This window comes from Vicugna pacos, chromosome 25, assembly GCF_048564905.1.
Source record: "Vicugna pacos chromosome 25, VicPac4, whole genome shotgun sequence".
Taxonomy (NCBI): Eukaryota; Metazoa; Chordata; class Mammalia; order Artiodactyla; family Camelidae; genus Vicugna; species Vicugna pacos.
This window is the reverse complement of record NC_133011.1, coordinates 21,871,671-21,899,550: the sequence shown is the minus strand read 5'-3', so window position 1 is coordinate 21,899,550 and position 27,880 is coordinate 21,871,671. Positions and strand designations below refer to the sequence as shown.

At 35.2% G+C, this 27,880-nt stretch overlaps 1 protein-coding gene across 3 annotated transcripts in view; it reads left to right on the top strand.

Annotated features, from left to right (window-relative positions):
• RAD21 (RAD21 cohesin complex component) overlaps nucleotides 1-26,910 on the top strand; it is a 56,955-nt gene extending 30,045 nt beyond the window's left edge. For all 3 annotated transcript variants that reach the window (XM_072949632.1, XM_015244985.3, XM_006210937.4), the window contains 13 exons: nucleotides 3,429-3,606; nucleotides 8,192-8,321; nucleotides 9,517-9,616; nucleotides 10,851-10,957; nucleotides 11,591-11,797; nucleotides 12,264-12,389; nucleotides 12,749-12,871; nucleotides 14,557-14,780; nucleotides 15,944-16,103; nucleotides 16,547-16,695; nucleotides 23,690-23,839; nucleotides 24,482-24,565; nucleotides 25,230-26,910. In XM_072949632.1, the coding sequence (XP_072805733.1) occupies nucleotides 3,463-3,606; nucleotides 8,192-8,321; nucleotides 9,517-9,616; nucleotides 10,851-10,957; nucleotides 11,591-11,797; nucleotides 12,264-12,389; nucleotides 12,749-12,871; nucleotides 14,557-14,780; nucleotides 15,944-16,103; nucleotides 16,547-16,695; nucleotides 23,690-23,839; nucleotides 24,482-24,565; nucleotides 25,230-25,421 (1,896 nt within the window). In that variant the 5' untranslated portion in view covers nucleotides 3,429-3,462 and the 3' untranslated portion in view covers nucleotides 25,422-26,910. The remainder of the gene's footprint in view (nucleotides 1-3,428; nucleotides 3,607-8,191; nucleotides 8,322-9,516; nucleotides 9,617-10,850; nucleotides 10,958-11,590; nucleotides 11,798-12,263; nucleotides 12,390-12,748; nucleotides 12,872-14,556; nucleotides 14,781-15,943; nucleotides 16,104-16,546; nucleotides 16,696-23,689; nucleotides 23,840-24,481; nucleotides 24,566-25,229) is intronic.
• The last annotated feature ends 970 nt before the right edge of the window (nucleotides 26,911-27,880 follow it).

Below are 27,880 nucleotides of genomic sequence, written 5' to 3'. Positions count from 1 at the left end.
TTGGTATTACTAAGGAAAAATGGTTTAAGAGGCAACGGTGATTACATTTTATTCTCATTTAGATGTAAGCCAGTGGTTGATCCACCTCTGTGTATCAGGCTTCCTTTAGTTATTAGGGTGATTTCCTCTAGCTAATTGTTTCCCAGATTAATTTTAGCACCACTCTGCTTTAGTTACTCCCCATCCCATGCCAGAAAGCATCTATTAAGGAATCTCTGCCTCAGCATAGCTGGGATATTTTAGGCATAGTACTCTAGCAGCTGAAGTGCTGGCCATGAGCTACTGACACCTGTTGAGAAGTGCCAGTAGTATCAATTTCTAAATTTCCAGAATTTTTTACGTATATCAATTGTGAGATCATTTGGTGTATTTCGTTTTCTTATTCATTAAACACATATTTAGTAGTTAACATGCAGCCAGGGACTATTCTAGGAGCTAAATATTAAAGAATTTTTTACTTATCTGGAAAATGACTATCTTCTGAAGTGAAACTTGGGGCTTGTTGTATGTGACAGTGACTATATTTCTAAGAGCACACTGCCATATTGGATTTATGCAAAATCCCGTAGATTGTATTTATAATGCTGTAGAGACAGCTTAATTTTTGTGCTAACAAACTTTAAGGCTTGAAGTAGAAGTGCTACAACATAGGAGGCTCTCTTTGATTATGGGAACCATGTTTTTATCTGTAAAATACTACGAAGTGGGATATAAGGTATGCTTGAGGTGTTATTCTTTAATGCTTCTACCTTAGAGTGTTTGATCTGAATTCTTCCTAGTTTAAAATTCCTTAGCTCTTTTCTTAACTCCACATGTGAGAGAAGTTGTTCACAACATTAGGCAGTTGATGAAGCCTGTTTTTTGAGAAAATTTTCCTAGTGTGAATTAATGATCCCCTGGAAGCATCTGGTTCAGAGAATGAAAATTTCAGGACCCTTTTCCATTAAGTGATGGAAAATGGAGACGAGGCAAAACCTAACTGAATTACTCTTGCACCACCACCCTCCCAAACATTTTTGATAGGCATGAGATCTCTTGCCTGGGATGTGTTTAACTAATATATACGTATATTCTGTACCTTGTTGGAAAAAATAGGCAGTTTTTAATTGAAAGTACAATAAGTGAACTTCTTGTTTTAAAATTTATAGTCCCTTTGTAAAAACATGAAAATTCAAGTAAACTTGCTCTGTACTTTTTTAAGCTAATTCCAAAGAAATTTTACATTCCCACTAGCCATGAGAAGCTTCTTTATATCTTCACCAGCATTGGTGTTGCCATTATTTTTTTTTTTAGCTCTTGTAATAGGTGTGCAGCGATATCTCATTGGGTCTTAATTTACATTTTCCTAAAGACTAGTGATGCTGAGCATCTTTCTTGTTCTTTCTTTGCCATCGGTATATTCTCATCTGTGAAATTTCTCTTCGTTTCTTTTGCCCATTTTCTAGTTGGGTTTTTTTTTTTTTAACTCTTTAGTTTTCAGAGTTCTTTATATATTTTAGGTCCGGGTCCTTTTCAGATATGTGGTTTGCAAATATCTTTCACCATTTTCTATCTTTGCATCCTCAGTGGGCTCTTTCATAGAGCAAAAGTTCTTAATTTGATGAAGGCCAATTTACAGGTTCTTTTCCTTTATGGGGCATGTTTTTGGTGTAACATCTGAAAATTCTTACCAAGTTCTAGATACCAAAGGTGTTCCCTGTGGTTTTTTTCTTAAAATTTTATAGTTTTACATTTAAACTTGTGATTTACTTTGAATTAATTTTCACATAATGTGTGAGGTTTGGGTTGAATTTCATTTTTTGGTCTGTACATCATGTTCAGTTACTCAAGCACCATTTGTCAAAAAGAATAAAAGACTGCCTTTCTTTGAATTTGCTTTTAGCAAATTTTTAAAAAATAAGTTGGACTTAATTGTGTGACTATTTCTGGGTTCTGTACTCTGTTCCATTGATCTGTGTGTCTTTCTCTTTACCACACCATGTTGGCTACTGTAAAAAAAAAAAAAGTTTTAGAAAAATCTTGTCTGTAGCTATTTGAAAAGCCTCGCGTTTTGACAGGAGCAGTGTTATGCCAGTTTCTTTAACTAAACTGCATATCATGCTATATCCAGTCACCTCAGAACATTTTGTCCCCGCAAAATGAAAACTTGCATTTACCAAAAGTCTGTATACACAAATATTTATAGCAGCTTTATTTGAAATAGTCAAAAACTGGAATCAACCAAATGTCCTTCAGTATGTGAATGGCTAAGCAAGTTGTGATACAGCCATTCCATGGGATGCCACTCAGTGATAAAAAGGAACATACTGTTAACACATGCAATGCTTTCATGGACTTTTGGCATGTCGTTGAATCTAAGAAGCTATTTGGAAAAGTCACATGCCATACCATTTCATTTATGTAATATTCTCAAAATGATAAAATTTGAGTGAAGAACAGTGGTAGTTGCCAGGACTTAGGAACGGTGGGAAGCAAGGGACAGGTGTGACACAAGTTCAGAATAAAAAAGTACTTTTCATGCATTATGAGTGTGCTTGAGTTTGTTTCTGTAAAAGCATGACTTATCTTGTTCTAGTCAAGGACATTTTAGAAAAATAAATTCATTCGGTAAAATAAGGGGTTTTTTTTAGAAAAATCTATGGGAGAGGGAAAATGCACGATATAAGGGAAATGTCTGTTTACACAGTTCATGTCCTCTCCTGGTTGCTTCCTTATTTCCTTAGGTATTTTTTCTTAGGTATTGTTACACATTAGCTTACTGAAAGAAAATAAAAGGTGAATAACATTTTTATTTCTTCTAAGACTATTTCAGTCATAAGATAAATTGTATACTGTATCATTGTCCTAAATTTAATATTTAAAGTATAAGTAGTCAAGTACTTTTCTAAACTGCTTTCCTGTAAAATGGGGCTAACCTACTTACTAATTGTTGCTTGGTGGAATATGAAATGCTTACTGTCATGAGGTAGCAGTTATTGTATACATTAAGCTGAGAATCTGAATTTTTAATGGGGTCCTAAAAATAGAAATTTCTTCATGGAATTAACACTTGATGGAAACTTCAAACAATGTTTTCTGATGACAATTTTTACTTAAAGGGAAAAAACAAACTAGCACTTTTATTTTAATATGTCAGTGGGACATGAAAGTGATCTGACTCTTGTCCCCTTTCCTTTCAGCTCTTAGTATTTTGGGGTCTTTTTCTTACCCTCTCAAAATTAAAGCAATAGGTTTTTTTTTTAATGCATACTCTTCTTCACTGAAGCCTTTTAATATTTCTCATATTTAAAAGAATAGGAACTATAACTCCATTTTTTAATGTAAAAAAATAAAAAGATTGGAAACTTTTATTCTCAGATTTTTTTGTATGTCTTGATAAATAATTCACTTCTTGTGTGGTATTTATATTAACTTTTCTTCCCCTTTAGGTTTCATAGTCCTGTTTCATAGTCAACCAGAACAATGTTCTACGCACATTTTGTTCTCAGTAAAAGAGGGCCTCTGGCCAAAATTTGGCTAGCGGCCCATTGGGATAAGAAGCTAACCAAAGCCCATGTGTTCGAGTGTAATTTAGAGAGCAGTGTGGAGAGTATCATCTCACCTAAGGTATGTTTGATGCCGATATTTTTATTCACTTTGTTGATTGTTCATTGGTGTGTGAAATAGAATTCTATAAAAACGGCTTCCTAGGTTGGCATCTATGTATATTGGGGACAAGGAAAATCCATGTATTAGCCAGTTTCAATATGATACCCTCTTCTTTTTAAAATATCTGTTAAGTACACAGATATTTTCATTTGCCTGTTTTAATGGCAGATAAGCATGGATGGACAGTACCCATATATTTTATATTTGGCTTTCTAGATGTCTTTATATTAAATATGTGTCTACATGTTCCCGATTTAAGAATGTACAAAATGCTCAAAATAAGGATTCATTAATTAGAAAATGTTGCAGGGGCCAGCTCTAACTACCTTGTCCGCCTAGCAAGTAGTATCTATAACACTTGCTCCACCTCAGCTTCACAGGCCTACTTCCTGTTTCTTGAAGATACCAAGAACTTTTTTTCCCATCGTGGAACTTTTGTACTTGGCTATGCACTTCTCCTAAACATTCATTACAGTGTCCCCCTAGAATGGAAGCCTTGAGAATGTCCTTACCTTATTGGCCTTGTTACTGCTCTGTTCCTAGAGGAGATTTTATCGATACCTTCTAAAGCAACGGTTTTGACCTTTGGATTTCACAAGTGGTATGACTTAAATTAATATGTGTTTTTTTGTTGTTGTTGCTGAGAAAGGATCATTAAAGTACACAGACGCAATTTTTGTTTACAGGTCCTTTCCTGGACTTTATATTTATACATACACATATACACATACACACATACATGCTCCAATTTTCCTGTTGTGAAGGGGTTCCAGATCACACCTGTCTGGACCAGCAATGGGAGATGCTCTTCTTAGAATTGGCAGTCTGGACAATGCTGGCATAATGTGTTGAATAGAGCAGTTCTTTATTGCTGAAAGAGTGAGGGGAATCTCAGGAACAAAGCTGGGACATAGCAGAGACTTGTTCAGAAAAGTTACTTAGGAAAGTAATTGTTTTAGGTAGGCGACATGAAAGTTTGTGTTTGGAATTAGAGTAAATTATAACATTTCTGTGTGTGAAACTTTGGTTTTAGAGTTAGAGCATAGAATTTATTGATGTTAAAGATGTTTCTATTATGTTATTTCTAAGACTATATTAATTTGAAAACTTTACTTAAATAAGAACAAGTGACGTGTTGTTCTACCATCCAGAGAAACATTTAGTGTTTTGATGTGTCTTCTAGACTTTTATATTTGCATGTGTTTTATGCATAATTTGTCTCCTTTTTTATGCATATATACAAAAACAGCATTATATGTTTTGTAACAACTGCATTCAGGAAAAGCTCTGTTTGTAATTCTGCTGTCATTTTTAATGGTTGCATTGTACAGTGTCATAGTCTGTTATCCACAGAATGTAAATTTTTAAAAAAACTGGAAACACACTTGACTGAAATTGAAGTGAGGTCATTTGTGTATATACAAATGTGTACAATTATGGAGGGTGGATGTTGCAGACACTCCTGGAAGCGTTAATATATGGCATGTGTGCTGCATTACCTTTATAATATTCGAAAAGTTCTGAATTCCAAAACACATTTGGCCTCTAGGACTTCAGATAAAGGATTATGGAGGACCTGTAATTTATTGTTTTGATTGTGCATGATTTATTTTACTTGCCTCTTTTGGGGGTGGGGGGAATAATCCATATTTTTTCTCCAAATTTTTTGAATTTTTATCCCCCTAGACCTGTATAATGCAACCACTAAAAATTATAATGCTGAGAACAGAGGTTTTCCTGAAAGTAGGCTCATTCCAAAATAGTATGGTGCAGTTTTCATGTACATAGACACAAAAAGGAAAAATCGTGTACATGCACGTATAAAAGCCTTGAAGGCATACTGAAACATCATTAAGGATTTCTCCAGGTGGTAGGATTACAGGTTGTTTCCATTTCCTCTTTTTAGAAAAACAACCATTTAGTAAACATAAAAGCTTGGGAAATCTTTTGTTCACATCTGCCAGTCTTTCCTTAATATTAGCAGGTAATATACTTATTTTTAAGATTTCTGATACTCATTAACAATTTGCTCTGTGGGGAAATTGTACCAGTTTGCGCTGCTGGTCGAATTGTTTGAGAAGATGATATTTTCTTTATATAGATAAGTAAGTTTACTGAGTTAAATGGAGACTGGAGAAATTGAACTCTTTCTTGACTTTGATATGTGTGGCTAATCTTTAACATCCATAAGCAAATATTGAGGATGATTTGGCTTTAAAGGATAGCAAATTTTTTCATAGTGTGTGCAGAGTACTTATACCCCATTAGGGAGGGACACTACAACTTATTTAAAAACCATTTCTAAAGTGTGTTTATTTGTTGATTGTTTTTTTTTATTGTGATAGACTATAAAGATAAAAGATCTCCACAGGGTGAACTGACTTAAAATTTTCTGATGTTTGCTCCTAGTGTGCAGTTCTTGCTACAGGGCAATGTTAGGTTAGTCATTTAGAACAAATGTTAGACACACGGCTCAGTCGCAACCTCACGCCTTACTTAAACCCGCACCCATGCCTCTCCCTGTCCCTCTCCCTCCCTGTCTCTGGTTGGAACAGCCCCTCCAAACCCCTGCAGAGCTTTCCCCAGATGTGTATAGCCTGTGTTCTTTTTCATACCTACACTTGGGTTTTTCCCCTTTTTTCCTCAGGTGAAGGTGCAGTCATTAATTTTAAATTTCCTATCACTACATCATAAAAGGAGATTCTCTTCTTCCATTAGGAAGTGTTTTAATTGGGTGTTACTTTTCATATCAGGGATTTATCATCTGATAAGTCCTAGATTTGATCACAAATTTATTATAATTTTAGATGTCTGAGAATTTATAACACTAAACTTCATGATTTTAAGTTATGTGATGTGGCTATAAATGTAGAACCTGAAAAAAATTATTATTGTATTGTTATTGTGTATTACTATAAATCCAAATCTTAGACTGCTGTAGAGTACACATAAAACTTAAAAATACAATGTTTTATTTAATAAGTAACATATTAGTCATAATTTAAGCTGTAAACAGATATTTACCAACTTTCTTCGCTTCCTGAGAATTTGATGTGTGTGATCTGGAAAACAATCTGGTAAAGTTGAGTTCATGTTTTCTTGCTCTCTCAGAAAAAAATTATTATGGCCAGAGAACTATTGAATCATTCTATTTAGATTGGGTATTGACTTCTCTCATTCTTTTCCCAACTACTGTGTCTCATCTCACACTGGGTCCCACTTAAGCATTAATCAAGATCTCCTTTGATAAAACAGGCTGAAGAGTATATTTTCATATGAAAAAAGATGGTACTATTGTCCTTTATCAGTTAGTGTGCTTTCCAGTCAGGTAATAAAAATTTGATCGGCCATAAAAAAGAATAAAATAATGCCATTTGCAGCAACATGGATGGACCTAGAGATTATCATTCTAAGTGAAGTAAGCCAGAAAGAGAAAAATACCATATGGTATCACTCATATGTGGACTCTTCAAAAAAAGAGAAAAAAGGACACTAATGAACTCATCTACAGAACAGAAACAGACTCCAAGACATAGTACACAATCTTATGGTTTCTGGTGGGGTGGGAAGGGATAAATTTGGGAGTTTGAGATTTGTAGATGTTAGCCACTATATATAAAAATAGATTTTAAAAAACAAATTTCTTATTTATAGCACAGAGAACTTTATTCAATATCTTGTAATAACCTTTAATGAAAAAAATATGAAAACGAATATATGTATGTGCATGACTGTGACTTGTGCTGTACAAAGAAATTGACACATTGTAACCAACTATGCTTTAAAAAAAGGTGAAAAGTGACTTAAACAATAAGGTAATTAGCAATCCTCTTTAACTAGAAATTTAGAAATAGGAAGATCTACAGTTTGTTCAGCAGTTCAAAGATGTCATACAAAGACTTACCTGGACTCACCTTTCTTAGTTTGTTGGCTTCTTGTCCTCATGCTTATGGCCTTATAGTTAAAGGGCAACTGCTCCAAGCCCTACCTACTGCAGGAAGGGGAGAAGGAAGAGAGGACTGTTTGTTTTTTTGTTGGGAAAATCTTACTCAGAAATTCTCTGACCTACTTTACACTCACTTCTCATTGGCTGAACTGGGTTACATTCAAAAACAAGCACTAGCAGAGAATGAGACAATCATCCTTCAAGCCGGGGGGACATTTCATTTACTTCCCAAATAAAATCGGAGTTCAGTTATCTACCAAGGAGCAATGAAATGACTAGATTGGCAACGAAAAGTGCCGCATACTTCTTGCCATGCTAATGACAGCAATCCATGATCACCGTAATACCTGCTTCATCGCTACCTTCATGTCTGTTAATTCATGAATTTGTGCTAGTCTACTCTTTGGGTATACTTAGAAATTTATAGGTAAAGGCTATGAGAAATGAAATATACTTGATTATGAGGTAGCTTCAAATAAATGGTTAAAAGTTAGGGAGAGATACAAACTGCCTATAAATTGCACAGCATACAAGCTTTAAAGTATGACTGCCTCTAAAACCAGAAAATTGACTTTATAAATTAATGTTAATTCACAGGTGAAGATGGCACTCCGAACATCAGGACATCTCTTACTGGGAGTAGTACGAATCTATCACAGAAAAGCCAAGTATCTCCTGGCAGATTGTAATGAAGCCTTCATTAAGATAAAGATGGCTTTTCGGCCAGGTATTGTTGACCTTTTTTAACCTGTGGAGTTTCTTATGTTTGATGTGAAAAACTGCTTAACCACTACTCTAAGTGAGCCTGGTTTGTTTTGTTTTAATTGCAATACGGAGAACCTTTCAAAAACAGGGCAAAGCTTGGAGGGGTTCAAGGAAGAAAACCCATTTTATTTTTGTTCTACATAAGGAATTATGACAGTCACCCCTGTTCGTCCTTTACAGCTGCCTTTTTCTTTTAACCTTTTTCAGCAGTCATCAGAGGTTAAAAGTTTTGAAAACTAATTGTTATATGTTTTTTGAAAAATGGAGCTCAGAAAAGGAAATCTTAGAATTTTAAATTTTTTCTGAATAATTTTAATGTGTTCTTAAAATCAAATTCAATTTTAGCTTAAATTGTTAAGACTTTTTAAATGTTCTCTAGTTTTTGGTGGTGGTCTTGTTTTAGGTGATGTTTGATTCTGAAACCATACTGTAGCAACTGAACTTCCATCTGCATAGATAATTACTATTGTATAATATTTTCAAGTGTTGATGAAATTTTATTCTGATTAAAATAACCTAAATGTGTAGGAGGGCCACCTTATAATTTCTACTTGTGTTATATTCTTACACTTCAGTTTATTTAATATATGCACAGTGAAATCTTTGAGATCTAAGGTTTTATTAAACTGAAACGTTTAGGCAGAGGCTGTGATACTTGAATGATTTCCAGTATGTGGCTACTAACTGTATTTTGCTTAAATAACATGTTTTGTTTCTTTTTATCTTTATAATAAAAATTCATTGCTTTAAGACCTCTTGAAAAATACAGGGGAAAATGTAAAGAAAATTAAAAATCATTAAACCCTACTTTTCCTAAAATAACCAACTCCTCATTATTTGGGATACTCCTTTGCGTTCCTTCCTTTCTCTCATAAATTTCATGCTTATTTAGAGAACTTACTAATATTTTTTTGTTGATATGTCCCTTTAAAGACTTTTCAGCTTAATAAACAGTGCTTTGACTTTTTTCTTTAATGCAAGTAGTATGGCTTATGATTATAGAAAAACGAAAGTACTTGTGCTTCAGTGGTACTTTGCATATATTATCAACCTTTCTAGAATATAATCTTAGGAAATTATACTGACTTTTTACCATCTTTGATCCCTTGATAATCTTTGGTTTAACCAGGTCTTCAAGCTTACCATTTCTTTTCCAGGTGTTGTTGACCTACCTGAGGAAAATCGAGAAGCTGCTTACAATGCTATTACTTTACCTGAAGAATTTCATGATTTTGATCAGCCACTGCCTGACTTAGAGTATGTCTGTTTCTTTCTCTCCTCCCTTTTTTAATTGTTGACATAGTGTACAATAAAACATTATTAGCTTACAAATACATAGTTTTCTTGGGATGTTTTGACATCCGAAAAAAGAGTTGACATGTAGCTAAAATGCATTTGCTTCATTTAGGATAACATATAAATATGAAACATAAACCCAAAGTGTTCGTCCTATAAGAAAATCATGTAGAAGTATCGGCTTTAATACAGCTAAGAGAATTCTGATTAGCTTAGGCCAAAGCTGATTTTTTTTCCCCACTAAATACATGCTACGTTCTACATGATCCCAGGTTGGTCGAGTTATTAGATGCAGAACTGCAGGTAGGAAGGGCTGACTGTCAAGTTATATCTGAATTTTTGACTTCAAGGGGTTAGGGGTTGGTGCCCCTAATTCCTATGTTGCTTAAGGTTTCAGCTTTATTTCCCCAGTTCACCTCTCAGCTTCAGCAAGTATCTCATTTCATCTGTAAATACCTCAGTATGTATCTCTTCAGAGGTAAGGAATTTTTTAAACATATCTATAATAATATCACACTTTTTAAAAAATTAAAACAATTCCTTAATTATGATATACAGTCAGCAATCAAATGACGCCAATTGACACATGACCCCAATTTTCCCCCTCGTTTGTTAATGTCTACACAAGGTTTACAGACTGCACTTGGTTGATATGTCTCTTAAGTCTCTCTGTGCCATTTATTTGCTGAACAAACCTAGTAGTTTGTTTTGAAGCATTTATATACTGAGTTTAATCAATGATATTCCACATTGGTATTAAACATTACGTGTTTTTCTAATTAATGTTTGTAAACAGTATGAGAAGTTATTTGTTAGAGGAAGAAAAAGAGTCCCAGGAAAGCCAGTTAACTTCATTGTTCACACAACCTGTAAGTTGTAGGGCCCCAATGCAAACCCATGCATATCTAGTTAATGCATCTCTTAAGTTTTTCCTCTGTATACCATGTTGCCTTATGTAGTGATTTCAGCATATTGTATTTTGCTTGCCAGTCATTAATGGTTTTAAAATTTAAATGCAAATTAAATTAACTTCCAAGTCATTCAGATTTCTTGGGTTGTGTTAGTATATTACTATTTAGGGTCCATAGGTTGTGTATGTAGTTTTTTTTCTTACAGAGAGAAATAAGATTTTTTTTCCTTATAAATACATTACAGTGAGACTTGAGACTGAAATGTATTTGAAATTCTTTTAAAGTGACATCGATGTGGCCCAGCAGTTCAGCCTGAACCAGAGTAGAGTGGAAGAGATAACCATGAGAGAAGAAGTTGGAAACATCAGTATCCTACAAGAAAATGATTTTGGTAATAGAGAAACAAATCATTAGCCACTAGCTATAATCTTAAAATTACATTGTGACACTAACAAGTTAAAAAAGAAAGCATCTCATGCATTTTCATCAAAAAAGAATGTTTTCCTACCAGTATATTAAGCATTATTTCCATTTATGCACCAAACTTAGAGTTCATTCTTTGCCTACACCTCCCCATACATGGGAAGAACCTATATATTAACTTGTGTTAAAAGTCCCAAAGTTGAGGTAATGCTTGCTTTTCAGCTAATCATTTTGGAATCAGTTGGCATCATTTACCTACTATGTAGCAAGCCAGATTCTTTTCTTGATGAAAATACTGTAACAAGAAAGTTTTAAGTCTGAATGTTAATGTGACCTAACATACATACATGCTTAGATTTACTTAATATATTTAGGATAACCTAAATTGGGGTCTTACAATTGAATTTGCTAGTCATGCCCCAGAATCAGTTTATGAAACATAGATGGCTAAAGATTTAAAGTTTAAACTAGACATTTTAGTATTTAACGGTAAATAAGACATCAGTTAGCAAATGTGACATTATAATTAAATCATTAGCCATTTTCTTTTTTATCAGTGATACTTCTTTTTTCAATTAGTGACTAACTAGAATTTCTTTAGGTGACTTTGGAATGGATGATCGTGAAATAATGAGAGAAGGCAGTGCATTTGAGGATGATGACATGCTAGTAAGCACTAGTGCTTCTAACCTCCTGTTGGAGCCTGAACAGAGCACCAGCAATCTGAATGAGAAAATTAACCATTTAGAGTATGAAGACCAGTATAAGGATGACAATTTTGGAGAAGGAAATGACGGTGGTATATTAGGTAAGTCAAAGGTGTTTATTCTACATAATTTCTTTTTAGTTGTGTTGTTTTAGAGCAGTTGCTAATTCTCATCTTGAGCAACTCTCTAGGTGATAAATGTGTGAATTGCCACCATGTGGTTCAGTAAAAGTTTCCTGTAAACCTGTAGCCTAAAAGTGTAATAACAATACCTAATTTTGTTCAGAAGTACTTCTCTTGGAGTTTTAACTTTCACTAATTCTTACAACTGCTCTACTTGCGTTGGATTAAGTAAATGTGTATTATAGACAGATTTGAATTACAAAATACAAATCAAGAATGAGTTTTTTCGTATGCTAAGTGTTTTATACTTTTGTACACTATCTTGAAGAGAACAGATGCATATTGAATACAGATTTAAATTTTTTAATTTAAACATTTTCTTCTAGTGATTGGCTATTGTTCTTTCAGCATTTCTTTTTTAAATTATAACAATTCTGTGTTTCAGATGACAAACTTATTAGTAATAATGATGGCGGTATCTTTGACGATCCCCCTGCACTGTCTGAGGCAGGGGTGATGTTACCAGAACAGCCTGCACATGATGATATGGATGAGGATGATAATGTATCAAGTAAGCATTTCATGTTCAATGATCTGGGCGTGATTCTGTTGCTTCCAAAAAAGATACTTAATGTAGAAGACCAAAAACTAGAAGTTCCAGCTTCTAGTGAATTATAAATCTCTGTAAAAAATAGTGCTTAATGATCGTTTTACATGTTTAATCCTGTGCCTCTCCCTTTTTTTTGGCCAGTAGGGTCAACTGTGGAGGGACAACTGTGGAGGGACTTCCTCATAACTAGAAAAGTGTTTTTTCTCTGGTATCAGTAGGTTTCTTTCAGTTACCCAGAGGAATTATTTTTCCCCATTTGTTGGACATACATTAAGTACCCACCAACCAAGCCTTTTGTGACCAAATTTCTGTTTTTGTAGTGGGTGGTCCTGATAGTCCTGATTCAGTGGATCCTGTTGAACCAATGCCAACTATGACTGATCAAACAACACTTGTTCCAAATGAGGAAGAAGCCTTTGCTTTGGAACCTATTGATATCACTGGTGAGAAATAAACTTTTTGACTCATTAAACTTAGAACATAAAGTTCTAATTCTGGCTAATGTCCACTAATCTCATTGTAAATAGCTACTTTCTCTTTTGTCAGCCATCTATCATAGAATCTTTATTTAATTCAGTTATAATTCCTGTATCTTATATCTTACAGAATAATCTGTGCAAGTTGCTATGAAGTAAAAGTATAAAACACGCTTCCTGTTAATACATATCTCAGTCTTTTGGGTTTCCCAGAATGCTGACAGGTCATACATATAACAGTTAGAAAACACTACAAGGCATTTTTCAGTAAAGTACAAAATTGACTAATTATCTTCCAAGGTTCTAGATTCTGCATAGTTTGGGCTACAATCTGGGGAAATCTAAAAATAACTTTTTTAAAAAACTGGAAATATCAAAGATTCTAAAATCAGTATTCTGTTTTTAGTGCTCATTGACAACCATATCAAAACATATTTAAATGGGGGTGCTGCTTCTGAGTAAGAGAGGCAGTGTTTAATTTGGATATGAAACTTCACAATTTCTAGATGTTTTATGGGTACAATGAGGTAGAAAACTTGAAGTCAGTTACAGTGTTATTCAAAATACTGTTACTACTTTTGAGTAAAACACAATCAACTTATGGGTTTCCTACTTAGACATCTGATCACCAAAATTGTGGCTTGGGCTTCTGGTTTGAAAAGAGTACTTACTATGTAACTAATTCTACTGAGGAACTAAAAATATAAAAATGAACAAGTCTATCCTCATGGAACCTAAATACTAGAAGAACATGGGTAATTAAGCAACATATGTATACATTCGTGACATATTACAGAGATCTGTAAACAAGAGGGAGATACACTGCAGTGTTTGAAGTAGAATAGTTAGGCTTAGCCAACTATTGAACTTTTAATTTCAGGAAAGGGAACTCAGTAGCTGGAGGACAGGGGCTATCACTGTGTGACATCTTTTTGAATCCTGAATTTTGAACCACGTGAAGATTATATCTATAAAAACCTATGGATTATAATGTGTCTGACAGAATGAAATCTTGAAATTTAATATCCTGGGCTTTTCTGTATTTTAAGAAATTGAGATAATGCTACCTACTGGATTTGGCCTTGTTTCACATCATCAAGCTGCTTGTGCAACTGCAGCTTTTCCAATAAAACTCATAGTAATCGCAGCCATTTATGGAGTCCTCAGTCTATGCCAGGCTCTATACAAAGTATTTTAGAATCCCTGTATAAGTGATTAGCCATATTTCAAATGAGTAAATGAAGAGGTGAGCAAAATAAAGTTAACTTTTCTAAATGGTCACTCACCTAGTAAGTGGCCGAACCTAGGACTTGAGCCCAACTCTGAATCAAGTGTGGTGTGTTCCGTGTTTATAGTATTAAGCTACATGAGCAAAAATGTATTGGCCCTGGCCATTATTTTGCTCCTTTTGTGCTAAAAATCTATACATATTTATTCATTCAGCAGATTTTTATTGAACACGTGGCTAGCATACATGCCAGCCTCTACATGGTACTTGGGAAACATCAGTTAAAACAGACTCTGCCCTCGTGAGGCTTAACTTTTTTTCTAGGTATTTAGTAAAGCAGGAATATAATGAGACCAAGTCTGGTAGTTGGATGTTTCATGCTAGCCTCTCAGAAAAATGACCTTATTTTCTTTTATCATACTAGTCAAAGAAACAAAAGCCAAGAGGAAGAGGAAGCTAATTGTTGACAGTGTCAAAGAGCTGGATAGCAAGACAATTAGAGCCCAACTTAGTGATTACTCGGATATTGTTACTACGTTGGATCTGGCACCACCCACCAAGAAATTGATGATGTGGAAAGAGACCGGGGGAGTGGAAAAACTCTTCTCTTTGCCTGCTCAGCCTTTGTGGAATAACAGACTACTGAAGGTAATACAGTTTGCAGAATTTTTCATTTTAGAGAGATTATGACCATTTTTTAAAATATCCTTTAATAACTTTTGTTTGAATCATTTTGATCAGATATTTTTCAGCTATCTGGCATCTTCTTTTTGTTCTCCCATAAACCTTAGTATACTGAACATAATCTGATCTGAAAGATCATGGAAGTGACATCTGCATTTCTAAAAGATACAGAATGAATTTCCTAAAAAGCCACTGGTATTTTTAATAATAGTTCTCTCTCCTCAACCTCCTATGATACATTTTGTTGCCTTAGTGTGTACTGTGGTTCAGGTCTGCAATCTTTAGATGCTGCTTTCTGGCTAAAACGTGGGGTAGTTCTACTTTTCCCACAAATAAAGCTAGAATTCTTTAGAGATTTTTTTTTCACTTAACAGGCCCTTTTCTGCTCACTTCAGGTTTCAGACTATTCCATAAAAGTTCTGAGGCATCAGAAAAGCTGTTAGGTTATTATTATCTCTGAAGTTAAAATATTCATAGAACCATATTGACTTTATTATAATTTAGTGTTTAAAGCAGTAAGACTTTGGTAAAACTGCTGTTTACTGGAAATACAATCATATAATCATTTGGAAGAAGGTCCTTAATATATTTATATTTTTGGACTCTGGTCTCATCATTAAGAATTTTTCCAAAGGAAGTAATTCAGAGCCACTTATATGAAGATGTTCATTAAATTTTTTAAAAAGAAACAGTCTTGAAGTGTGGCGCATACATATATATACACACACACACGTTTATCTCTACTCAGTGGAATATTATGCAATCATTAAAAATACCAGAAATAATAGTAATTATAATTACCATATAACATTAAGTTGAAAAGGCACTATATAAAGCTATTTGGTATGATTTCATTTAGATTAAGTTTTAAATTTATTTTCATTTGCACACTTAAAATTTATCCATTGTTTCATAACTTGGAGATAATACTAGAGTTTAAAGTACAGGATTTCAAATTATAAAATACAGTGAAGTGTGAATATAACATTGAGTAGAATTCATGGTAAATTACATATACACTGATTATAGCATATTTATTAAAACATACGGAAAATAGTAATGTCAGTGGTAGGTTTTAAGTTTATGTGATTTATTTTATAATTGATATTTTTAATTTTTTTTAATAGCTCTTTACACGCTGTCTTACACCACTAGTACCAGAAGATCTTAGAAAAAGGAGGAAAGGAGGAGAGGCTGATAATTTGGATGAATTCCTCAAAGAATTTGAAAATCCAGAGGTTCCCAGAGAGGACCAGCAGCAGCAGCATCAGCAGCGTGATGTTATAGGTCTGTTCAATTGAAAAAGTTTCCTGATAAAGTTTAAGTGAACATTTGGTTTAAAATTTACCTATATATTGCCAAAACAAGTCAGAAACAAAGAAGTATACTCAAATTTTTGGACAGGGAAATACATGCCTTACATTCTCTGATTGCTTTGTTAGATGTGAAGTTTTCTGTTTTCAGAAAGGTTTGACCTATAGGACTGGCTGAATGATAGCCTGCTAATGGATAGTCCTGGGTGGGACTTGTCCTTGTAGTCCCCTTCCCACCTTTAAGTGTATTTTTAGGAATTGAGTAACCTTTTGGAGGTAAAATTTTACTCAGCCTTCCTTAGGGAAAGTAAGTCTCTCTGTTTTACTCTTAGCATATTAGTATTAAACGTAAATGGTTTTAAAATATTGTTGAGGACTGTTAGGCCCTAAGCCTTCTCTTCATATGACCAAATGCAGATGAGCCCATTTTGGAAGAGCCAAGCCGCCTCCAGGAGTCAACAATGGAGACGAGCAGAACAAACCTGGACGAGTCAGCCATGCCCCCACCACCACCTCAGGGAGTTAAGCGAAAAGCTGGACAAATTGACCCAGAGCCTGTGATCCCTGTAAGTAAGCACATCTCTCCATCATGATGTTTGGGGTGCTCAAACAGTATTTTAGATCTCTAGTAGCACAGGTGTTACTTAAGGAGACCTTTTGAAGTATCTTGGTTTTGGCAGAAAGTAGTAAGGAATGTGTGCAGAGAGAAAGAATGGCAGCTGAGGATCTAAACACAATATGCTCTAAGTGGGAGGAATTTTTGGTTTTTCTGACTTCCTGGATAGAGTCGTGCTTCAAAGTGGCTTAGAGTGAGTATCCTTGGCTAATGTGGAATCCTTGACTCTGAACTTGGTTCCAGTTTTATTTCTCCAACATTTAGTTGCAGATAGAAGAAAAGCAGTATATGGAACCTATTAAATTCTACAGATACTAAATACATTGTGAATAAAAATGAAACAAACTTCCTGCTAAAAAAAAAAAAATTTTTATACTTGAAACTAGTAGAGTCTCATAGTGTCTCACCATTTATATTGCACATTTTCTCATCCAGTTTAAGTGTATTAGCTTCAGGTGTACAACACAATGATTGGGTGATATGTGTATATGTAGTGAAATGATTACCACAGTAAGTTAGCATCCATCACACATTTTCTTCTTATCATGAGAACTTTTAAGATCTACTCTTAGCAACTTGCAGATATGTGGTATAATTTAATCTCCTTATCCATGGATGCAGATACAGAGGCCTGTCTGAATACCAAAATTCATGGATGCTTAAGACTCTTATGTAAATTGATGTATTACAGAGGGGATCCTGAAGCCAAATCCCCTGCAGATACAGAGGGACAACTGTATCATTAATTTTAATCAGCATACTGTATGTCAGATCCCCAAAACTTATTAATATATGGAAGTTTTTCTTTGACCAATATCTATTCATTTTCCCCACCCTCTAGTAACCACCATTCTACTTTCTGCTTCTATGAGTGTCAGCTTTTTTAGATTCCACATGTAAGTGATATTTATCAAACAGTTTCTTTCTCTGACTTATTTCACTTAGCATAATGCCCTCAGGGTCCATCCATGTTGTCACAAAAGGCAGAATTTCCTTCTTTCTCGTGGTGAATATTTCAGTGTGTGTCTATATGTATTTTTTTTTTATCCATTTATATGCTGTTGGATACTTAGGTTGTTTCCATAGCTTGGCTATTATTTGGCTATTATAAATAATGCTACAGTGAACATGGAGGTGCAGATATCTTTTTAAGGTAGTGATTTCATTTCCCAGAAGAAGTGAAATTGCTGGATCATATGGTAGTTTTGGTTTTAATTCTTTGAGGACCCTCCATACTGGTTTTCCACAGTGGCAGTACCAGTTCACAGTCCCACCAGAAGTGCATGAGGGTTTCCTTTACTCATCCTCGCCACTGCTGGTTACCTCGTCTTTTCAATGATAGGTGATTCCTAATTGTGGTTTTTATTTACATTTCCCTGATTTAAAGATGTTGCGTACCTTTTCATGTACCTGTTGGCCATCAGTATAGTCTTTGGGAAAATGTCTTCACATCCTCTGCCCATTTTTTAATTGTTTTTTTTCTCATGAATTATGTGAGTTCTTTATCAGATAAATGATTTGCAAATATGTTCTCCATTCTGTAGGTTGCCTTTTCATTTTATTGATGGTATCTATATAGAATGTTTTAGTTTAATGTAGTCCCACTTGTATATTTTTTGCTTTGGGTGTCAAATCCATAACAATCATTATCAAGACCAGTGTCAGGGAGCTTATTGCCAGTGTTTTCTTCTGTTGAATTTTGGTTTCAGGTCTTAGAGTCACGCCTGTAATCCATTTCATTCTTTTCCATGTGGCTGTCCGTGTTTCCCCGTACTGTGTATTGACGAGATTGTCCTTTCTCCAGTATGTATTTTTGGCTCCTTTCTGCTGCTGAATTAATTGACCATATATGTGTGGGTTTATTCCTAGGCTCTCTATTCTGTTCCAGGATCTGGTTTCTTTAGCAAACATTCCTGTGTATCTCCAATACTAGGCAGTTTTAGGCTTTCTTATTAAGAAGTCAGATCTTGCTATGTCATCAAGACTGGCTACCACTAAATTCACTTAGATAAAGAGAGGAGGTCAAGATGGTGGAATAGAAGGATGTGGAGCTCACCTCCTCCCATAGATACATCAAATATAGATCAACATGAGGAACAATTCTCCCAGAATATTAGAATCACACAGGCTACACACAGATGGTCCCACATAAATCAAGACCACAGTAGATAACTGTTGCTCCTAAACTCAGAGTCAGAGAAATACAAGTAACATGAAGTAGAGGAGCCACTCCCAATTAAAGGAGAAATCCCCCTGAAAAAACAATAAAATAGACTTCTCCAGTCTATTAGACCTAGAGTTCAAAAAGGGGATAATAAAAATACTGAAAGAATTTTTAAAAGCTGTTTATAGAAATGATCTATGCAGATCACTGTAACAAGGAACTAGAAAAAAAGTTAGCTTTACTATCAGCTGATTTCTCTACATAAATGTTTCAGGCTGGAAGGGAGTGGCAAGATATATTCAAAGTCCTGAAAGGAAAAACCTGTGACCTAGGATACTGTCTACCCAGCAAGATTATCATTTAGCATAAAAGGAGAGAAAAGAATTTCTCAAACAAAAACTAAATATAGCAACACTAATTGAAAAGTCTTCTCTAAATAGAAAAGAATCTAGAAAAGATAAAATCACAATTGGAAATATAACTACAATGAATAGCATAAGCATGAAGAGGACATCAAAATCATAAAACGTAGGTAAGGGATTAAGAAATTTTTGTTTGTTTTTAAGAATGTTTACACCTATATGGATAAAAGTCTAAAGCAAGTAGATACAGTAATCAAGTTAAAGTACTTGAAAAACAGGGTAACCATAAATCAAAAACATAACAGTAGAGTCACAGAGAAAACTCAACCATTATACAGTAGAAAATCATCAAACCTCAAAAGGGAAAAACAAAAAGGAACAAAGAAGAAATGCAAAACCTGTGTCCTGGTACATGGTCAGTCCTAGAGAATGTTCCACGTAAAAAAGAATTAGCAAAAGAACAAACAAAACCTAAACTCGGAAGGATCAGAGAGGAAATCAGTAAAATAGAGATTAAAAAAGACAATGGGAAATAGCAATAAAATCAAGAACTGGTTTTTTGAAAGGGTAAACAAAATCAACAAACCTCTGGCCAGGCTCACCAAGAAGAAAGAGAGAACCCAAATAAAACAAGAAATGAAAGAGAAGAACCAATACCACAGACATACAAAAAACCATAAAAGAATACTATCAACAACTATATACCAACAAATTGGATAACCTAGAAGAAATGGACAAGTTTCTAGAAATACTGTCCACCAAAACTGAATCAAAAAGAAATAGATAATGAGTGGAGTGATCAATAGAAGTAAAATAGAATCTCTAGTTTAAAGAAAAAAAAACTCCCTGCAAACGAAGTCCAGGATCAGATGGCTTCACTGGGGAATTCCACAATCATAGAAAGAAGAACTTACACTGATTCTTCTTAAACTCTTCCAAAAGATTGAAGAGGAAGGGGAACTCCCAAAGTCATTCTATGAAGCCACCATCACCCTGATATCAAAACCAAAAACACTACCAAAGGAGAAGACTACAGGCCAATATCTCTGATGAATGTAGGTGCAAAAATTCTCAACATAATAGTAGCAAACCGAATCCAACAGCACATAAAAAGATCATACACTACAATCAAATTGGATTCATCCCAGGGTTACAGGGGTGGTTCACCATACACAAATCTGTGATCCACCACATCAACAAAAGAAAGGACAAGAACCACATGATCATCTCAATAGAAGAAGAAAAGCATTTGGTAAAATTTAACATCCATTCACTCTTACCAAAGTGGGTGTGGTGGGAACATACCCCAACATTTTACCTACTTTAATGGCAAACACACAGCTAACATAATATGCAGCAGTGAACAGTTGAAAGCCTTCCCACTAAAATCCAGAACAAGACAAGGATGCCCACTCACCATTTCTCTTCAACATAGTAGTGGAAGTCCTAGCTACAGCAGTCATAAGGAGAAGAAATAATAGGGATCCAGATTGGAAGGGAAGAGGTAATAAAATTGTCACTATACACAGATGTTGTGATACTATATATGAAAACCTTACAGACTCTACACAAAAACTACTAGAACTAAACAAATTCAGCAAGGTACAGGGTACAAGATTAACATGCAGAAATCTGTTGCATTTCTTTACAGTAATGATGAAATGTCAGAAACAAAATTTAAAAACTTCCAAATTGCATCAAAAAAAATAAAATACTTAGGTATAAACCTGACCAAGGAGATAAAGACTTATAGATGATTTAAAGAAAAGGAAAAATACCTCATGCTCTTGGATTGGAAGAATCAAGTGTTAAAATGACCATACAATCTACAGATTTAATGTGATCCCTATCAAATTCCCCAGGACATTTTTCACAGAGCTAGAATAAATAATCCAAAAATTTGTATGGAACCACAAAAGACCCAGAATTGTCAAAGCAATACTGAAGAAAAAGGAGACTGGAGGAATAACCCTCCCAGACTTCAAACAGTAGTACAGAGCCATAGTAATCAAAACAGCCTGGTATTTGCACAGACAGACATGGATCAATGGAACAGAATAGAGAGCCTAGAAATAAACCCACACATTTACAATCAATTATCTTTGACAAAGGAGGAAAGAATATACAATGGAGAAAAGACAGTCTCTTTAGCAAGTGGTGTTGAGAAAGCTGGACAGCCACATGTATGTAAATCAATGAAGTTAGAACATCAGTGAAGTTAGAACACTCCCTCACGCCATATACAAAAATAAACGTAGAATGGCTTAAAGACTTAAGACGGGACATCATAAATCTCCTAGAAGAGAACATAGGCAAAATATTCTCTGGCATAAATCGTAGCAGTGTTCTGGAGCAGTCTACCCAGGCAATAGAAATTAAAACAAAAATAAACAAATGGGACCTAATCAAACTTAAACACAGCCTACGGGCTGGGAGAAAATACTAGCAAACGATGTGACTGACAAGGGCTTAATTTCCAGAATATGCAAACAGCTCAGAGAACTCAACAAAAAACGAACAACTGAATCAGAAAATGGGCAGAAGACCTAAGGAGACATTTCTCTAAAGAATACACACAGATAGCCAGTAGGCACATGAAAAGATGCTCAGTATCGCTAATTATCAGAGAAATACAAATGAAAACTACAGTGAGGTATCACCTCACAGTGGTCAGGGTGGCCATCATTAAGAAGTCCACAAACAAATTCTGGAGGTGGAGGGAGAGAAAAGGAAACCCTCTTACACTGTTGGTGGGAATGTAATTTGGCACAGCCACTATGGAAAACAGTATGGAGATCCCTTCAAAAAAAAAAAAAAAAACTAAAAATCGGGGGGACAGCATAGCCCAGTGGTAGAATGCAGGCCTAGCAAGCATGAGGTCCTGGGTTCAATGCCCAGTACCTCCATTAAAAATAAAAATAAAAACCTAGTTGCCTCCACACCCACCCACCCCCAAAAAAAGTATACAGTGCTCTATGTCAATTATATCTCAGTAAAACTGGAAGGAAGAAATTTTTTTATATTCCAGAGGAAGCTCTAACTCAAAAATACAGATGCACCCCAGTGTTCATAGCAGCACTGTTTACAATAGCCACGACATGAAAGCGACCTAAATGTCCATCATCAGATGATTGGATTTGGAGGTGGTGCACGCACACGCATAATGAAATACTACTCAGCCAGAAGAAATAAAATAATGCCATTTGCAGCATCATGGATGGGCCTAGAAATTACCACACTGAGTGAAGTAAGTCAGACAGAAAGACAAATATCATATATCATTTACATGTAGAATCTAAAAAAATGATACAAATGAACTTACAAAACAGAAACCTACTCACATAGAAAACAAACTTATGGTTACTGAGGGAGAGGGAAGGGATAAATTGGGAGTTTGAGATTTGCAGGTACTAACTACTATATATAAAATAAGTTTCTACTGTATACACAGAGAACTATATTCATTGTCTTGTAATAAAAATACGTTTTGTAATAAAAAATACGCTGGTATAACTAAATACGCTGGTATAACTGAATCACTATGCTGTACACCAGAAACTAACAACATTGTAAATCAACTATATTTCAATTAAAACATACCTATATATAGAAAGGAAGTAAGGTGCTCTGGTTTAAGGCTTCTCAACCTTATGTCTGTGGAATAAATTAATCTGAGCAAAGGGAGGCTTTTTGGTACCTTAGGCTCTTGGTTCAGCTTCCATCAAGACGTTGGCAGAAGAATACTCCTTGCCAGTTTTAAGAACTAGTTGTGCCCTCTGGTGGTAAGGAGTTGTCAAGAAGAGCATTTTTCTGTTTGAGCTCGGGAATAGGACTGGGAACAGGTAACGAGTGGGTTGCTCTAGTACTGCTCTCTGGGTACTTACTCCCTTGTCAGTTTATTAATGTTCTCGTCTGTTTATATTAAGCCAGAAATGGAGGGAATTCAAGAAATGAGCCCAGAACAATAGTCTCTTGATCCCTATTAATTTGCTGCCATAAGAGCACCTAGGCTCTTATTTAGAGCTCAGGCTTTGTTGGAATAGCCTTAAGGCTGTCGTATGCAGGAATGGTTGACGGTACCAGGTAATTAATGTTAAGAGACTTTTTGCATTGCCCTGGAGTCAGTGGATTCTGTTTTTTCCTAAAATGCTATTACAGAAAGTTTTGAGGGTTTTGTAACTATAGTTCTTGTTTTTTACAAATTCCTCACGTAAGCTTCAAGTAATTTGACTTCTAAAAAGTATGAAAACAAAACACTTTGTCCTAGAATAAGATAATGAATGAATTAATATTTTTATAAGCTATTTTAATGCTTCACAGTAAAAAAAAAAAAGAACAAGACATGTATAATAATCAGGTTTTGATTATAAGGAAGTGTGGAGATATGACCCCACTGTTTCTTTTCATTTTGCCTGAAGCCTCAGCAGGCAGAGCAGATGGAAATACCTCCTGTAGAGCTGCCCCCAGAAGAGCCTCCAAATATCTGTCAGTTAATTCCAGAATTAGAACTTCTACCAGAAAAAGAGAAGGAAAAAGAGAAGGAAAAGGAAGATGATGAAGAGGAGGAGGTAAGGAAGGGCTGTAAAGAGGACTGATGAATAAATGTGCATTCCAGACTAAGCAAAAATCTTCAACCAGCAGTAAGAACCAGCCACAAGATAAAGGCAGCTAGAAACAATTTAGAAGTCAAGAAATCAGTGAAAGGGCACTCCGATGTCCTTCAAAAGCCCACAGAGGACACAGTTACATAGCACAGCATAAAATCTGATGTTCTTAATGATGATCTAGATCACTAAGAAGTTTAGCTTACATTCAAACAGTTGTCATCCACAATTAACTTAGCTCCAGTATGAAAAATAATAAAAAGCTGGTTGAAATAACAATGTACTTAATGACATAGTGACTGCTTAAATTTCTTAGCAAGGGCCAGTAACGTGTAGCTCACCACCAACAGTAGTCCATGGACCACACTGTGTAGATAGATCACATCCTTATAGATCAGTACAGAATCATATTCAGCTCAAGTATGCTTGGAGGTAGAGGACTTTGTTTCTTAAGAAAGACTTCAAACTACATGCTAAATGACTTTTCCATTAATCAAAATGCTCAGTTTAGTTTAAGAGCTTTCAAGAGATATAAAAACCGCTTCATTTTGTAGCAGTTTTGTCAGTTTTTTGTTTTGTTTTTGTGTGGGGGTCATTTTCACTCAGGATGAAGATGCTTCAGGGGGTGATCAGGATCAAGAAGAAAGACGATGGAACAAAAGGACTCAGCAGATGCTTCATGGTCTTCAGGTATGCCCATGAAGCCTGAGAGAAATTTCACCAAAGGCTTTTGGCATTGTTTGCTTAAAAAAAAAAAGTGACATGCTATAACCAGAAAACTTGCCTTTTATGAAACTTTTTGCAGAACTGCACATCTTAAACTACTTTAATACATAAGCTGTTAGGCCAAGAGCCAGCCTGGAAAGCATCCAGGTGAACACTTTCCTGTAGTTAACCTGCAGGGCAGACCTCCTTTGTGAGTCTACATTTTCTTTCTTTTGGTTGAGCAAATCTAATGAATTGAATCATTGTTCAGTGTCAGACGTCATTTATCCTTGGGCCTTAATGTAGCGGGTACAGAGGAGATACCTTGAGTGTCTTCTATGAAAATACCAGGCAAGGTGCTCAAGGTTTCATAAATAGATTCAAAGGATAGTTAAGTTGAAAGTTTTCAGAACCGCGTTTGATCTTACTATTTTGTCAATTAGACATTCAAAATAAATGAGTTATTTTAACATTTGTTGGAACAGCCTAATGTAAACAGAGTCTTACTATTCAAAAATCTACTCCTGGCCCCCAAAAGAATATTTACAGTATATTTTTTTGGTATCCAGAATTAGTACCCTTTTAAAATTACTGCTTTACTATGCAGATTTACTTTCATTTAATTCTTTTTTTGTTTGGTTTATTTCAGCGAGCTCTTGCTAAAACTGGAGCGGAATCTATCAGTTTGCTTGAGTTGTGTCGAAACACAAACAGAAAGCAAGCTGCAGCAAAGTTCTACAGCTTCTTGGTTCTCAAAAAGCAGCAAGCCATTGAGCTGACACAGGAGGAACCCTACAGCGACATCATCGCAACCCCTGGACCAAGGTTCCACATTATTTGAGCAGCTACAAGCATCATAGCTAGTGTCTGTTTCACTAGTGTGTACAAATTGCCCCCGTGTGTAGGGCACACAAAACCCTTCAAGAAATTTAGGTCTTTGTACAAAGTCTCTGCCTTTTTCTTCATTCTTTCCAGTATTTTAAATTTACCAGTTTCATCTTGTATGGTGGTTGTGTTCTGATGGAGAACAAGAACCCAGAAGATTATTTTTTAACAGGCCAGAACAGATGTGTACAACATTGGCACGTGTACTAGTGTTGAGTAGCAGTGGAACGTCGGGGTTTTTATACTGGGTCTCCATTACTGCATTGGAAAGAAGAACTTTTCAAGAAAAATGCCTGACAGACAGTTAAGAACTGTGGTGTCTTTTCCCATCAGTAACACCGGCAGTCTTCTTGTAATCTTTGTGCTTTAGGGATGGCACCCAGAACAGAGATTGTCCTCTTGAGATAATGTTTTAAAGCGTAATTCCACAGTGACCGGGGGGGGGGGGTTTGAAACTATATCGTAACTAATCCCCTTCAGCTACAAAAAGACAGGACTTGGTTTAAGTGCCCTATTTTGGAAATCATTCCATTTGAAACTTTTTAATGAACCTTACTATCCTAAAATCTGTTGTTTTAGTGAGGCTCTAAAATGAGCAGAAATAGACTTTTTAGAGTAGAATGAATATTAAAGAGCATTTATAACTTTCCAGGAACTACAAATCAAAGTTTTAAAAAGATGTTTGGAGACACTTGAGTATTCAGATCATGAAAATAGAAATTGCTATGCCAGCTGAAAGGACAGGCTGATGGGAAATCATACAACTGGTTGACTTAACCTTGAAGCAGACAGTGCTGTAAAAACTAATGGCTTTGATATTTATTATAAGTTTTAGTACTGATCTTTTTGCCAGTGCTTGCACACTCCTATATTTGGGACTTTAATAGCTTTGCAACAAATCCAATATCTGGTTTCCTATAATTTAAGTAAGGAAAAACACATCCAAATAAAGGCTTTATTATTAACAGACCAGACAGGTAGCACCAGAAATTATGTGACTGTTATGATTATCAAAACATGTCTTAACTTTTTAGGGCAAAATTACACTGAAAGTTCTAGCTTAAGTGGTAGCACTTTTGTGGAAAAAAAAATCACTCAGACTTCAGTGTGTACCCAATAATTTTAAATTATGTGCAACGTTTTAAATTTGTGAACTCGTAATTACTGTTTTGATGATTCAGTTTCTTGAGAATGGTAAGTGTATCAAATTGCTATTGCCGCTTTATTTTCAATATGATGTGCCTGTAAACCATGGATTTTTCTCCCTTTGTAAAAAGACATTGTAGATAATTAAATGTTTGATTATAGAAAAGTCATTAGTTTCTTGTTACACATTTTGTTAGTCTGGTTTTTGTTGCTTATTGGGTTTTAATATTGTTCTTGAAAATAGTTGATGCTATGTTATGTATAACTTTTCTAATAAAAGTTGTGTTATATGCTATAAATGTTGGACTATTGTTTTCCAGATAATGGTGTTCTCCAGGAAAACATAGATGAAATAAGTTAATTATGCTTCATCTTTTGTTTGTCTCATCTAGAATAATTATCCATACAAATAGTGAAATTTTAAAGAGGTCTTAGAGTTAAAAAAAAGACTAGAATAATTTGTCTTCATTGACAGAAGAGCCATGAGATGGATAGGTGTGTAATCTTTACAGTGTATATTAGAATGTATTAAGATTAAAATGAAACCAATAAATGCTAGTGCTAAGGAATCTTAGGGCATAGGTACTACTAAGTACATAACAAATTATGACGTGCCTATGGGTGTGTTCCTTGGGGCCCTAATAAACGAACTTAGCCTATGAACAATGTCCTGGAGACTTGCTGGGTCCATCAGAGAAACCTTAAGCCAGGGCATTTGGTTACTTGGAATGTACCCACCTTTGCGTTCAAGCATCTGACTTGTCCTGCCACAAGCTGTGAGTTTTAACACACAGAAGACCATTGGTTTAAGCCCTGCTGTGTCTTAAGTGTAAATAGTTGAATGCTGTTTGTAATAGAAAAGTAAGTGTTTGTTTACTAAGCACCAATCCTCAAAGATGCTTTAATTTAGGGCTCACCACCTACAGTGAAAACAGACTAGTAAGAATTATAATCTAACATATAACATAAAAGTAATGGGAACCCAGAATATAGCATGCCAAAGTACCTGGGTATGGTCCACAAGGGATTCTGTGATGAGAAAAGGCTTGCTAAGATTTGAAAGATGATTAAGCATGGTAACTAGAGTGAACTGGTTTTGTTTCAGGTGTAGCAGAACCATGAGTATTCAACTTGGGACTGAAAAGTCTAGTTGGAAACATGAGGGTAGACAGTCCTGTCCCTTGACTTCCTTCCTCAAACTTAGAACTAACCAAAGGGTGCAGTAGAGCAAGGGGCTGGGGAGGTGGAGACTCAGCTTCTGATCTTAAT